The sequence below is a fragment of the Rhamphochromis longiceps genome, linkage group LG16 (assembly GCF_057381845.1).
Source record: "Rhamphochromis longiceps isolate RC_006_pf linkage group LG16, R_longiceps_female_GT1.1, whole genome shotgun sequence".
Lineage (NCBI taxonomy): Eukaryota > Metazoa > Chordata > Actinopteri > Cichliformes > Cichlidae > Rhamphochromis > Rhamphochromis longiceps.
In genome coordinates, this window is record NC_140572.1 from 14,175,624 (window position 1) to 14,191,435 (window position 15,812).

General features: G+C 41.7%; 2 protein-coding genes across 2 annotated transcripts; both read right to left on the reverse strand.

Moving 5' to 3' along the window:
• Positions 1 to 498: 498 nt before the first annotated feature.
• LOC146650773 (gamma-crystallin M2-like) lies at positions 499 to 2,060 on the reverse strand. The gene is made up of 3 exons (XM_085383561.1): positions 2,049 to 2,060; positions 1,540 to 1,782; positions 499 to 774 (listed from the first exon to the last, which is right to left on the reverse strand). Exons 1-3 carry the CDS (start codon positions 2,058 to 2,060, stop codon positions 499 to 501), a joined length of 531 nt encoding a protein of 176 aa, XP_085239687.1.
• Positions 2,061 to 7,854: 5,794 nt separating this feature from the next.
• c9h2orf80 (chromosome 9 C2orf80 homolog) lies at positions 7,855 to 12,127 on the reverse strand. The gene is made up of 8 exons (XM_085383562.1): positions 12,084 to 12,127; positions 11,915 to 11,996; positions 11,743 to 11,825; positions 11,422 to 11,512; positions 11,206 to 11,283; positions 11,012 to 11,099; positions 9,960 to 10,060; positions 7,855 to 8,080 (listed from the first exon to the last, which is right to left on the reverse strand). The coding sequence occupies exons 1-8, from the start codon at positions 12,122 to 12,124 to the stop codon at positions 8,012 to 8,014; spliced, it is 633 nt and encodes a 210-aa protein (XP_085239688.1). The 5' UTR covers positions 12,125 to 12,127; the 3' UTR covers positions 7,855 to 8,011.
• Positions 12,128 to 15,812: the final 3,685 nt, after the last annotated feature.

Genomic DNA, 15,812 nt, shown 5'->3' on the forward strand with positions numbered 1-15,812 from the left:
AATCAGGAGAATTCAGAAAGTAAATAATTACCTTATTACAAAGAGTTAGAGACACTCGTGCCAGTGAGTGTGTTCTAAAACTCTCTGCTGCAATTTCACTAAATTTTATGCAGTAAAAATTAAGCAGAACAATGCCATGTTCATTTTAATTATATTAATGCCACATGGCAACCTCCTTATTGAATGTGCAAGTATGTCAAAATGAGATAAAGGCTCATTCTGGCACAGGAAACTATTAAGGTTTCAAATAAATGTGTCAATGTGTGGAATGTCCATATAATAAATGATGATACTTAAATGCTGGAAATGTTTCCACAAAATTTATGTGTCATTTCATGTGATGTTAGTTAAATCAGTCAGTAACAAAGAAAGCACAGAAAGTAGTTTAACAACAGCTCCATTTATTTAGGAAGTTATATCTTAATAATGCCAAGTCAATCGCTGAGACACGTTACCATTTTTATTTCGTTTTGTTTTTCTATAGCGATTCAATCCAGATTAGAACTCTGTGATTCTGCGGAAGGAGCCAGTGGTGGCGCAGGTGGCCCCCCAGTCACTGAACTTGCGGTACTCCCCGGGCTTCATGAAGTACTGCCTGCCACGGTAGTTTGGGTGCTCGTAGAGGGTCCAGTAGCCGTCCATGACATTGCAGGAATAGATGTCACGGCTCCGAAAATGATCCTGCACCGACTCGCAGTCCTCACTGAACTCCATCATCTGACCCTGGAAGTTGGGTCGCTCGTAGATGCGCATGCGGTAGGGCCCCTCGCTGGTCTGGATGAACATAGCAGTAAGGTAAAACACAAAATTAGAGTAGCATCAGTACCTCTGCAGCTCTGTATGGGTGTGTGTGAGGGGAAGATTTATTGGAAATTGACATAGCTTACTCTTAAAAAATAAATGTGTCTAAAAAAAAAAAAAAAGTCAAAACCATTGGGGTTTTTTTTATTTTAAATTTGTAGGACTGCATTAATATATCATCTAAATGTTGGCCTACATTGGCCTTGTTCAGTGATATCTGCATGTGAGCAAATAAAATTTCATTAAGTAATGTCAGAGGCTGGTATTTATTTGTCGTGCCACATCAAAAGAATAGTTAAACATAGACGTGCTTAAAATAAAAAATAATAATATACAGATAATACATGGAACCTGATTTAATACAGTTTTACAATGTGTCATAATTATGAGAAAACAGCAACAACAACTTATTTGACATTTATAATTGACTTTTATTTACTTGTTTGCCAAACATTACCTTCTCCTACACCTGACCTTGAACTATTTCATGTAGATTCTTTACAGGGAAAGCACTTTTCAGCAACTAAATCTAAACTCTTATTAAAGTGCAACTTTAGTTGGAAGGAAAAAATATCTAATATTTTAATCATGTTATTTGGCTTGTGCACATAGAAAACAGTAAAAATCAGTGGTTTAATCATCTAAATAATGACATAAAACCACTTCTAAGTCAGAAAATGTAATTCTCAAATGACATTTTTCATAGTATTAACTGCACATAGTTTCCTGTTCACTCACATAGGAGAAGGTACGGCAGGAGCGGATGGTGTCGTTGTAGCCCATCCAGCGCTGGTAGTCTGGGTACTCGCCTCTGGTCAGAACATACTGGTAGCCAGTGTAGTTGGGCTTCTCATACAGCACCCAGCAACCACTTTCCACCTTGATAGAGTTGCAGCGGCTGAAGTGGGGGTGCATGTCAGGGCAGTCGGTGTCGCACTCATACGAGCGACCCTGGAAGTTTCTGTCCTCATAGAATATGATCTAAAGCCAGGGGAGGAGGAGGAGGGTGGACAGAGGCAGTCACAGCCAAGTCTGGTGATGCTGTACTACAGATTTCAGTCGAGCCTGTATGTGTGATTCTGGTAGTGTTGATCATGTCATGGGTTGTTAAAGTCAGTTAAAGGCACTGTCAGTTTGTCGGTGTGTCTGGCAGTTTAGTTTTTAGAACCTAATCATTATTTGAGAAGCTGCAACACAACTTGTCAGCTTGAAGAAGCCCACTTCTAAACAAAATGAATCTCTCTTACCTTACTACTCATCCTGCAGTGTGCTGGAGCCAGTCACCTACAGAAAAATGGTGGTCTCACAAAGCGGCACCAGAGCCCCGCTATATAAACCTCAATCAAAGGGTTAGCAGATCCCACTTTAGCTGTTTTTTCAATGAGTGGGGATTTAACGTGCTGGCATCGTTGCCAAGAGTCTTGATCCTGCGCATACAGCGAAAATCCCTGAATCATCAATGCAAAAGTCCTACCAGGCAAATTACTGACCCACTGTGCCCTCTTTATTGATATGGACATTAGAGACACATTTTATCCACTCATCAAGGAGATTAATCTTTGCTCGCAGAATGTCAGAGGTAATCACAAAATGAATCAGCCTCTATAAACATTTGCAGAAATTCCAAAAAAGAAAAATGTGGATTTGTGTGTTTTATTTGTATGAGGAAAATGGGACCAGGCACCTTCAGTGTAAAGTCAATATCAGTACCAAAGTGATATTTAGGTGCTTTTACTTTGTGTCACTTTGGAGTTTGTATTCAGGTACACTTATTTGACAGTTTTAGTAACTCTACAAACAATCTGATATGTAATTGTAAAGAGATACCAAATATCCAGTTTTTCTCTTACAATGGTAACGAATGCTTCTAAATATTACTGGGCATGGATTAGGACTGATTCTAAAAGTCAATCATTTGAGATTTTCTTACATTTCTATAACAATTCAATTGTATTTATATAGCCGCAACAACAGTTGCATCAGGGTAGTTTATACTGCAAGGTAACAAACCTACAATAATCATTTATCCACAAACTGATTCTCTAAATTAATAACATAACCCGAGGTAACAAAAATGATTTCATTGTTTTCATCAAAGACAAAACTGGAATGTTTAACAGGTAATAAGTGAATCTTGTCAAAAGCATAAACTTATATTGCTGTATGCTATGAGGAGTGCCTAGACTTGTACATGGGAGAAACCAAACAGCCACTCCACAAACGCATGCCACCTCGACGGGACAAGGCTCAGCTGTATATCTGCACCTAAAGGATAGAGTTCACTCTTTTAAAGGTTCCCGGCGTTCACATTTTGGACAGAGAAGAAAGATGGTTTGAAAAAGGACTGAAACAGGCCTCTATGTCTACTGTGAATGACCGTCATTGAACAGAGGCCTACGACACACTGTCTGCCACCTACAATCCAGTTTTGAGATCCCTTCCCAGGCGCCTCAACCCCAACTCATCAGGTGACTTCAATAGGTACATGAGAGGTTGAGGTTGTCACACAGGTGTCTCCCGAAACCTCTGTTGGTAATGACCCACGCCTTTTTTTCACACCCTGGACCTTTTGATGACATACATGATCAATAGTGTTTCAACGACCCTTCACAGAATCGATCCTGAGGGTGGCTGTAGCTCAGGTGGTAGAGCAGGTCACCTACTAACTAACTGGGAGGTTTGCGGTTTGATCGCAGTCTACATGCCAAATATCCTTGGGCAAGATACTAACCCCATGTTGCTCTCTGATGCATCCATCGGGGTATGTAGGAATGTTAGATAGTAAGTGCTTAGGGGGGAAAAGTACTGGTGTGACAAGTTGTGTAAAGCACTTTGAGTGCTCAGATAGAGTAGAAAATTGCTATATAAGGATCAGTCCATTTTAAATACACGTAGACATTGAGGGCTAGCAGGAGGGACCATGCGCTTACCTGCTGCTCTCTGGCAGGTAGCTCCAAGCCCTCCTGGGTTTTAAATGCACCTTAGAACACACATGCATCAACATTACAATGAGCGGGTGGAGGGAGGTTTGGAGTCTTCTCTCACCCCCGTTCTCTGCGACCTGCTGGAGCAGGGGGGCTAGGACTAGGAGGAGGAGTTGGCCGTCCGACTGCGGTCTGGAGTGTGGAGCCTTCCTGCTGCTGCGGAGTCGGGGCGGTCTGCCTCCCCCCACCGCAGGGAAAAGGGAAACACCACCTGGGTCTGGGTGCAGTTCCCCCCTCCAGGGGTGGGGGCACCTAGACCCGGTTTGTAGAGTACGCTTGGGGAGTGTGATCGTGTGTACAACGTCTCTTTATGTCTGTCTCCACTTTGGTTGAGTGCATATGAGAGCATGAGGGTGGGAATGGATGTTTGTATCTGTGTGTGCCTGTATGTCTGTGTCTATATGTCAGGTTGGGTGTCAGGCGCCACCTCTCTGGGGACATCTCAGGCCCTCCAAGGTTTGGAGGCCTATCTCCACCTACCACCACTTCCCCTGCCAGTGGCGGACCCCCTCAGACATCGGTGCGTTGGTGGTTCTTTGTGTCCGGGGATGGGCGTCCAGGTACACACCGGCTCACTCCTTGGCGGCCGCTTATCGGGGCCTGGAGCCTGGGGCTCGCTCGGGCCACTTCGGAGGTGGGGTGCCCCCGGCCTCTCGGCCTGGGGCTCGGTCACTCAGGCGCAGCTGGCTGCCGGCGGAGCTCACGGGCGCGTCACTGCAACTCCCCCTGGCTTCTGCTCCGCGGCTGCTGAGTGAGCCCTCATCTGGGACTCTCCTCAGCTCTTTCCGGGACAGTGGCGCGGCTGCCCCTCTGTTGGTCTTCCTTGGTCTCTTGTGTTCTGGGGGCCTCTGGATGTCTGGAGTTTTGATCTCCTCCACACCTGCTTCATGCCCTGGAGGACGGGGCTGTGGCCCCCCCACACCCTCTAGCAGATCATTACATGAAGGAACCTTTTAAAAAACAAAAAACAAGCGCGTCCATGCTCACAGGTGTACACACGGGTGATCACACCCACAAACTACACCCTTTTTGGCTCCTACCTCAAAGCACACTGTGTTCTGTTGATCTTATGTGCTGCACAATAATGTTTAACATTTAGTATTTACTGTCATATTCCCATATATCATTGTGATGTTGTTTATTCTATTACTCTTGTTCTCTTCTGCTTGCTTTCTTTTTTCTTTCTCAGCAGGTGATCCAGGTGATTGATATATGCATTTTTTTTTTCTCTGCCCGTTCTGTTGGTTTTTGTCTTTTGCCCTTCTCCCCCGTCCCTCTTCTCAGCTGTTTCTCTTTCCCTCTTTCTTTCTCCCCTTCTTTCCCCCAGTCAAGTCTGTCCCGTATTCAGTAAGTGAAAATAAAATAAACAATAAAAGGTGAATCAAATGGACCATTACGGCAAGGCTGGGATGGTCAGTTTGGTAAAGTAAATCCGTTGGGCATCTTTCTTTGCCTTTAGACAACAATTCTGATGGCAAAAGAGCCAAACGGGACAGGCCAAAAAAAAAAAAAAAAAAAAAAAAAAGGAATGTTTAACAGGTAATAAGTGAATCTTGTCAAAAGCATAAACTTATATTGCTGTATGCTATGAGGAGTGCCTAGACTTGTACATGGGAGAAACCAAACAGCCACTCCACAAACGCATGCCACCTCGACGGGACAAGGCTCAGCTGTATATCTGCACCTAAAGCAGGGGTGGCCAACCAGTCAGAGACCAAGAGCCACTTTTTTTTTACTGTGTTACCGCAAAGAGCCACATCATACGCATGGGCACACATGAACATCACCCATCCTTTCCTCCCTCTCTCTCTCTCTCTCTCTCTCTCACACTCACACACACACACACACACACACACACACACACACACACACACACACCTCTGCTCAGCCAGATTTATTGTAAATGTCACACACCAACATGATAATGACAGAAATGGACTCCTACAGTACTAAAACCACAGGCCAGTCATTTTCAACAATGAACATTGTGTGCACTGTCTCACACACACACACGTTTGAAACAGACCGTGCAAATATTGCCAACTGAGGCTTGTCTTGTATATCACAACTCTCATCCAATGCGACACTAAAATACTCACATGCTTGAAGGTCAGAGTGCAACTGTGATTCAATAGCCGTGTTAATGTCCGATATTCTGTGTTCAACAGTGTGGCGGGACAGTTGGACGTCTGATACCATGCGTTTTAATTTGTCGTTTTCAGGAGACAAGATTTCAACAACATCACTGAGGCATTTTTTAACGAACTCCCCTTCATTGTATGGCTTTTTAGCCCGTGCAATGTTCCAAGCCAGCTGATAGGATGCGAGCGTTATGGTCTCTGACCGCTTCGTAAATTTTTGGAAAAACTGTATCTGCTTTTCTGCCTGACTTTTCAAAGTGGCCAACTCGTGCTTGCGAAGTTCAGTCCCTTTTGGAAATTCCTGGTCGATGTTAGCATGGAGTGAGCTGAAGTGGCGCTGAAGATTTGAAGCTTTGAAATGCGCTAATGACGTCTGACATATAAGGCAGAATGGCTTACCATTGCGTTCAACAAAAAAATATAAACTCTCCCACTCTGTTAAAAACGTCCTGTGTTCATCTTCATATTTTCTTTTTGCTGTGCATTTTTTTCCTGCCATTTTAAGGGCGAACTTGCTCCTACTGGGAAACTTTGCGGTATTTTCATCTCACACACATGCGCATTTGATGAAAAATACCGTATTGAACTCAAGCGAAGCGAACGCGCACATTTTAAAACAACAACATAAAAAAAATCAAAACACAAACATAAACTTTGATATGAACGTAAGAGCCGCATGAAACCAGGCAAAGAGCCGCATGCGGCTCGAGAGCCGCGGGTTGGCCACCCCTGACCTAAAGGATAGAGTTCACTCTTTTAAAGGTTCCCGGCGTTCACATTTTGGACAGAGAAGAAAGATGGTTTGAAAAAGGACTGAAACAGGCCTCTATGTCTACTGTGAATGACCGTCATTGAACAGAGGCCTACGACACACTGTCTGCCACCTACAATCCAGTTTTGAGATCCCTTCCCAGGCGCCTCAACCCCAACTCATCAGGTGACTTCAATAGGTACATGAGAGGTTGAGGTTGTCACACAGGTGTCTCCCGAAACCTCTGTTGGTAATGACCCACGCCTTTTTTTCACACCCTGGACCTTTTGATGACATACATGATCAATAGTGTTTCAACGACCCTTCACAGAATCGATCCTGAGGGTGGCTGTAGCTCAGGTGGTAGAGCAGGTCACCTACTAACTAACTGGGAGGTTTGCGGTTTGATCGCAGTCTACATGCCAAATATCCTTGGGCAAGATACTAACCCCATGTTGCTCTCTGATGCATCCATCGGGGTATGTAGGAATGTTAGATAGTAAGTGCTTAGGGGGGAAAAGTACTGGTGTGACAAGTTGTGTAAAGCACTTTGAGTGCTCAGATAGAGTAGAAAATTGCTATATAAGGATCAGTCCATTTACCAATCCCTACTAGGGTTTAAATATCCAGGACTCTCCACCTTTTGGTTTTAGAACTGAAGAAACCTCTTGGATGAGAAATAAAAACGTCTTCAAACAACTTAAAGAAGTCCAGTCCAGATAGATACCAGTGACAGGTTGAGCCAATTTAATTTTGATGAAAATTAGGTCAAGGTCATATCAAATATGAAAATCAGTAAACCCTGACCTTGTGTATGAGCTGTGTCTTTCTTGGTGAGGACAAGCCATTTTTAACTCCAAGAGTTGTATTTTTCCTGGGTAAATAATATATTTTTAAAAATCTCTGACTCCAGTGAGACCATCAGTAGTTTGAGTCATTGCACATCTCCAGCATCACCAAAGGCTGTTTGACCAAGAAGCATGGAGTTGTGCTTCAGGTCATCAGACCTCCATAATCGCATAAACTCCACCAACACAGTCTGGTATGGCACTTTGCGAGGAGTACAGAGTGAAGGAAACACATTAAAGCATGACATTGAATGTAGTAACAACTTATTCATATAATGCATTATCAAATAACACAGAGCCCAGTTGACAGAAAATACTTCTCTGTTTATGTCTCTTTTATTTCTGAGTACTTCAAGTGCATTTTTGAGTTTAAGTGACATTTTTAGTTGAGTACGTTAACATTCAACTGAGCAGTTTTACCATTTCATGTTAGTATTATTGCTCCAGCTCAATGTCTCTACTTCTGGCAGCTGCTGGAGGTTGACGTCAGTTGTGCAGAGACTCTTGCGAGCTTTCATAGTGCTCAGTCCTTTCCTGGTGAACATCACTGCTTTCCTAAAAGTGAAGCAGAGCGTATGGGAGGTCTTTTTAGATCCACAGGGTGGCAGCAGAGGATTTTCAATGCAGACGTTGGAAAAAGAAATTACTGTTCAAATATTTCCTTCTTGGCTTTGGCCATTTCAAAGCCTAGTCTTTTCTCTGAAATATTTCTGGACTGATGTTGAACATTTCAAAATTACTTCCTATCGCTTTTCCTAATCACTTTTCCTTAACTTAGACTGAAAATGCCATGAGGTCAGGGAAATGTGGGAATACTAAGAAAAAAAGAACCGCATTACCCAAACTGTATTTACAGGAGACTAAGAGGGCCTACAACAGTGGCACTGAGGACCACCTGACATGTAACAACTCAAGAAAGGTCTGATGAAGACTACAACAACAAAGGGAACATCTGCAACATCTGAATGGCAACACGGAGGAACTAAATTGTTTCTTCTTCCAATTTGAGGCCAAAAGATTTCATAGATTCACTCTGCAGGAATAGGATGTGCGTTCAGGTCAGTCAGCTCTAGAAATACATAAAGTCAGCTACATTTACCTAACTGATTAAGAGGTGATTTGAGACACTGGTCCTGCATCATATCAAAACCAGCCTCTCTTCCACATTTAGCTCACATCAGTTTGCACACAAAGCTAACAGACCCACCGAAGAGGCCATCACCATCCACACAGCACTAAACCACCTGGAACACAGAGCTGGACATCCTGTGGACATGCTAATCAGCATGCTACATGACTTGGCCTCTCGATCCCCATCGGCAACAGGACCAAAGACTTCCTCACCAGCCGTTCACAGACAGTCAAACTAGGTCCTCACCTCTACTACTCCATCACTGCGTACCTGTCCGCTCCTATAACACCATAATTAAATTAGACACAACCATCATTAAGCTTATCACAAGAAATGAGTCAGCATACAGAGAAGAGCTATGAAGACTATCTGAGTGATTCTTGGTGAATAACCAGAGACTCATCACCACAAAGACAACTGCATTATTAGTGGAGGAAATATGACACAGTTCTGCCCCTCTCTGTATAAATGGAGCACGCGTAGGAAGGGTGCAGACATCCTGGGGGTTTCATATACGAGGACCTCTCCTGGTCGGCCAACACCACTGCAACTTCCAAAAGAAAGTGCAGGAATGAGCGATAAGAACTGCACAGAAAAGAACTGACTGCTTGTTTCTGGAGGAGAGTGCCATATCACGCTACCTCAGCAGAAATACCAAAATTGTCCAGGACTTCACTCACCCGGGCCATCATCTATGGCAGGTGTTATAGGCCAAGACTCACACGTCCAGATTTAGCAAAAGGTTGTTTCAGCAGGCGGTGCGGATGTTAAATAAGAAAAAAACCTAAAAGGTGTGATTTTATTTATTCTACGTGCTACCGTCTCGTGTTTTAGTCAACATCTTGTCTTATACCATGGCACCATAGAGTATTATTTTAATTTGGCTCTATGTACAATAAAGGCAGTCTTTAATAATCTGCTTGATGTCAGATTATTAAATATCGAGGTGTGTCTGATGTGCTGAAGCTACTGTCTCTTGAAGATGCAACCTTCACTTTACTTTCATCATTGAAATAAAGCTGCTTGTCTTTATTTGTAATTGGGGGGGGAGGTGGGGGTTGCACACAACGAGACTTAGTAAGCAGCAGGTGTTAATAAAACAGAGTATGCAGCTGAGTTTAGCAAGTGGTTAAAAGTTTAAAACATATCTGCATGTTGTATATGGTATATGATGGGAAACACAGGAGCCATTTACATGATTTGTACTGACTACTGAAGTATTTTTCCTTGGTATTTAGAGATCTTTTAGAGTTCTTATTTTGCCTACCACACATATGGTGATTGCTCAGATACGGTACTCACACTGATGAAGGACTGAGATGAAGTGGAAAACGAAGATGAAACTTGCTTCGGTGGAGCACTTGCCTTTGTCTGCCCGGACAGCCATCGTTTCAGCTTCTGATCTGCAAGAGTTTCGTTTTGGGGTTTTCAAAAAACAAAACAAAAAACAGTCCTTCAGAATATTAATGGCTCAGTCACACTAGATTGAAAAACCTCCCAGGATGATTGGAATGAATTTTCTTTCACATTTGGCATTTGAAGCAACCAACTGGTTTGAAACCATTTTTGCTCACTGGTCACCTGGTAGGAGCAAACCTGCCTCCCAGCAAATAACTGCTGTCAATTGCAGTCAGCCTGAGTCTGCAGAATAGCTTTACTCAGTCACTACTGAACTGAAGTACATGTTTGAGTGCTTCTGTTTTGTATTCCTTATATTTCTACTTGGCTCAAAAATCAAACATTCTGCAAACTGATAAATACTTTTAAAGAATAACGTTTGGCAAAAGAGCACTTTTTGCAAAAAATCAAAGAAAAAACAAAACAGAAGTCATAAAAGTTCATGTAGACAGAATAGTACATTGTTGATGATGTTGTCTATATTGTTTAAAGAAACAAAACACAGATCAAAGAAGATTAAAACTCAAAAGAAGGAAAAGTTCTTGCTTTTGTTTTTTTTGTTTTGTTTTTTTACTTAAAGTTTCCCAGGAAACTCAAGATAAATACTGCTGAGTACACTACTAAGAGGTCAGAGAGGTTTTGCTATACTCATTTATCTGTTGAGGAGTGTGTCTCCAGAAAGAGTAAAAAAAAGAAAAGAAAATCTTATTTTAAGTTGCTTATATTTTATATGTACTCATAAAATCTAAATATTCTTGCCAAGCACCAGACGCACTCCGTTTTGAGACTTGTTTCAAGTATAGACTGTATTAAAGTTGCCAGCAACTCGCGCCCGCTTTGGTTGTACAAAGCAGTTTAATTGTATAGAAATCTATTTGATTCCCATTTGAGAAACAATTTGTATCTTTATTCTCTTGTCACTACCATAAAGGCTAAACCAGACAACACACACTTACTGTGTTTCTTGGAGTGGTACACGGCCTTGTAGGATCCAAGTATTGCAAACGGATGATAGGACAGAGTGATGGGATAGACAATTGAGCCCTTGGGTTAAGAAAAAGAAAAAGGAATGAAATGTTTTTAGGCAAAATTATGTTTCAAAAAGGATAAAACAGTTGCAGCCACTTTCCTAACTAGGACACTTTTGTACCTTGGACTTCTGGTTGGGGTATGAAGTGGCTGGTTTACACCTGTACAGAGTCAAGATTTCCTCCACTGGCAGGCTACTCTAAACAGAAACACACAACAGCTAAAATAAGCAGTTTAGGCATTAAGTGCATCAAAGTACTTTCAGGAAGGTTTTTCGAGAGTTTACCTTCAGCTTTTAGATTTATTAAAAGTTGCATTTACATGTAAAAATCCTTACCATAATAATCCCAGCAAAGGATGACAAGATCATAGCCTCCCGCTCTAAGCGATTAGGATACTGGGCACTTCCTAAACTGCATGTTGCTCCACTGTGGTGCAGGAGGAAGGTGATGAAAGGCAACCAATCCACCAACTGACTCTATTCATTTGCCTTTGTAAAAGCACTGTACGGCATCATGTGTTATTACAGCTGCTTTTACCAAAGTTTTGTTTATTTTTATACTTGTTATTTGATTTTTACTAAATTTTGTGAGCATAATAAACATAATTCAGGATTATCAATGATAGAACGTTTAACTTTAAAAAACAGAAAACGTACATGATCTCTCTGTCGAGCACATGTCGTCCTTCCTTCTTCTCCAGCCACCAAAGGGCAACACTGATTGCAAGATCATAGTGAGCCTACAACATGTCACACAGAAGTTGCCAGCTCTACTTAGTTATACATTAAAACATTATTTTAGCATTGGTTGCTTCTGCTGAGTTTTTACCAAGTCATCCAGCGCTGTGAAAGTTCCCTTGCCCTTCGGATCAAAGGCGTCTTCCCTAAGTTTCTGTCCAATGTAGTTGTCTCTGTTTGGGAACAGGAGAAAATGAACCAGTTGCCAGTTTACTTACCGACTGCACGGTATGCTTTGTAACATTTTAGCATCCACTCACATAAGGGCCTCAACATCTCTTTTGAGCTTGTTTGCCTCCATTTTCTGAATGAAATCCTTTCATCTAGGACTCCTGCAGAGAAATCAACACATGTAGAGTCCACAGTACATCTTCTACATCTTAACTAGTCACCTCAGAGTTTTGTGCAATTTGTTGTTTTATTCATTTTTGAATGATAAAAGTGTAATTTTCCTAACAACATGTAACCTAACTGAATGTGAAACCATGCTTTTAATGTTTCAGTTAACATATTCAGACCCTTTGATGTGCCTCCTGTTCATTTTTATTGAATTCTCCAGTCACTGGGAGACTTCATAGAGATGGGCATCTGGCCAGTTTGAGCAGAAATAGTGCACACCAGGGAAAGGACCAACTTACCAGGAACCAATCCTCGATAAACAGAAGACTGTGCAAGAAAGTTATAGAATTCGATGTTGCATGCATGATGGCTTCTCTATGTGTGCAGCTGCTGAGTTCTACACCTGCAGGTTATTGAATTTATACACAAAGAATGTAATTGATTGAGTGGCAATGAATATCTGCACCCATGAAATGAAATTATTTGCTCCTGGCTGCGTTTTTTCTCACCTGCAGTTTTTGACATGAATATAATTCCTTAACAGGGTACCGTATCAGCTTTTGTGTTTGTCAGAAAGCTCTGAAAGGCCTCTGTGAGCACATGGAAAAGGATTACAAAAAATATAAACTCTTTGCACTAATAAACTAGAGGCAGTGTGTGTGCTGATACCATCCTTAGAGTGAAGCAAGGTAGTGGTAGTATAACGCCAATGCTTTAAACCAGGGGTGTGTAACTCCAGGCCTCGAGGGCTGGTGTCTTGCAGCTTTTAGATAGCACCCTGGGTCAACACACCTTAATCAAATGATTAGTTCATTACCAGGCTTCTGGAGAACTTCATGACATGTTGAGGAGGTAGTTTAGCCATTTGAATCAGCTGTGTTGGATTGGATCAAGGACACATCGAAAACCTGCAGCACACTGGCCCTTTAACACCTGTGCTTTAAACCTACAGACCACGTTAGAGCAGGGGTCTCAAACTCCACTCCTCGAGGGCCGGTATCCTGAAACTTCATGTGTTCCTGTTGCAACACACCTGAATACAGTTAATAGGTCATTACCAGGACTCTATAGAAGTATAGAGCATGCTGAGGTGGCAGTTCAGTCAAGTTCTAGACTCTTGCTAATGACCTACTAATTGTATTCAGGTGTGTTGCAACAGGGACATGTGGAAAGGTTTCAGAACACCAGCCCTCGAGGACTGGAGTTTGAGACCCCTGCGTTAGAGAGACTTATGATGCCAGTTTACTGACACCACCCATCCTATGTGAAGGAGCTCAAGAAGTTTTGTCATGGGAAATAAGATATACTGTCCGCAACCAGGCGTGCAAATCCTCTAGACAACTTAAGGTCTTGGTCTATAGGCAGTCACCATTCTGCCGGCACTCAAAGCCATCATGGCTCAAGTTTGCACTGTCGTCTTCCTGCAGGACTGCTCACTGATGTGCCCAACCAGCCTCTGCATTGGTTAAGTTCCCAGAATGATCTATGCAAACAGGCAACACAAGACCAAAACGCAAAGTGGCTTCCAAAAATTTCTCAACTAAAGGTCTAAATACCTTTATAAATTAGATATTTTAGTTGTTGATTTTTAATACATTTGCAACATTTTGTTATTAACGATTAGTATGCAAAAACTGACGTGGGACAAATAGCCATTTCAATCCTTTAAAATTAATACCAAAACATACTTTAGTGGAACAAAGCAAGTAGATGTGAATTCTATCAGATGAGATTGGATAGTTTATCTCTTAATCCAGTGGTCCCCAAGGAAAGGCTTAATCTCAGACAGTATTTCCGCGGACCGGCCTTAAAGGTGTCGCAGACAAATACAACAAAATAAAATGTTACGACCAAGCAAAAACTGTGGTATTTTGTAAATATAATGATAAACGCGAGTTCACTGTGTCACTTTATTATCAGCTTCCCCCTGAGATGCGCCAACTCTCAATGTTGTTGGCGCATTTCAGGAGGAGCATTTCCTCTCTGACCCATAATGGTCTCTAGTCGCTATGGTAACGTGTAAACATTTCTTTCAGAATAATACACACAACTACACGGGTAAAGAACCAGGGAAACCAAGCTAACGATAAAAAAACCACGAAAACCATAAATATCCATAAATACAGCCTCAACTCTCGCGACCCAGTACCAAACGACTCATGGACCGGTACCGGTCCGTGGCCCGGGTGGTGGAGACCGCTGTCTTAATCTATCAGGGTGGCAATGAGCTTGCATCAGGCAGTTCACTTAAAATACAGGATTGATTAACTGATGATCTCACAGACAACCTGACACCCTTACTGGGCTCACTTCCTCTCTAATCAATGATTTCCGAATCCAAACTAGAATTCCTTTTCCCCGTGTAGCACATTTTAGATAAAGACAAAGAACAAACAGCAACACATTAAACACATGCACGTGTTTTCAAGAAAGATACTCACTCAACTGGTCAAAAGGAGATTACAGTACTTCACCTGACACGATCATACAAAATCCTAAACATAGACGACTGCAGTCATGCGACACTGAATGCTTTAACCTTTCTAGGTGGGACACAAGCTTTTAACATCAACGTCCAGCAGACTTCTCAGATGAACAGCATAGCCTGAATAATTTACAGACCTGTCAGTCTGATCATTACCAAACCAGACATCCCAAGGAAACAAGTGAAGCAGGGTAGGTAGAAACACAGAGAGCAGTGACGTGCATAAATGTGCCTATTGCAATCAATATAGGAGCAAGGGGAGAAAAACAACATAATAGCATATTGTAACTTTGGTACAAGGCTAAATTAGTACTTACACAAATGTATGTATGTATAAGGAGGAAAATATCAGAATACTACAAACCAGTACTGAATGTCCTCATATGTGGATCTCATTTTTCTCAGAACCAAAAATCTGGTTTAAAAAAATCTGGTAATTATTTGTTTCTACATTCATCAGGTCCCAATCAGCCCAAATAGCAAAGAGAAATTAAAAATGCATGCTGTGGAAGAGTTCAGGTCTTAGGAGGTTAAGGAAACCTATATATTGTATATATATTTATTAGTTTCAGATTTAGCCATTCTTGTATTTTGCTTGTTTACATTATTGTATTTTGCACAACTCTGTTGCTTGTGAAGCTCGCACACAAGAACTTCACTCACATGTGCTGTACCAATGTACCTGCACATGTGATGTGACAATAAAAGTGATTTGATTTGAAACCGCAGCATTTTAGCAATGTAGTGACTGAGGTAAACCTTATTGTCTCTGCCAAGTAGGTTATGCGTGCATGTCATCATTCTGTCTGTAAACATGATAGATCAAGAAGTTTTGAATGAATTCTAATAAAACTTTATAGGAGTGTAGATCATGTTAACAATCCATTAAAATCTGTCAAGTTAATGACTCAGCTGTTGTCATAAACAAAGCCTTGTAACTTTGTACTTGTGTTAAACATTCTCAACACAAGTACTGTAAAAGGATTCAAACTATTATTTCATATTTGATCCCCGACCTCTCCTTCAAGGTCACTCGACTGTTCTGAATGTCAACGATAGCGCAGAGCTATTTATCAAAACAATGTTTCTTACTGCTGTTGTTTGTATTACCAACATACAGCAATGATACATGGCGATTCTAAATATCAGATTACTTTATTATGAC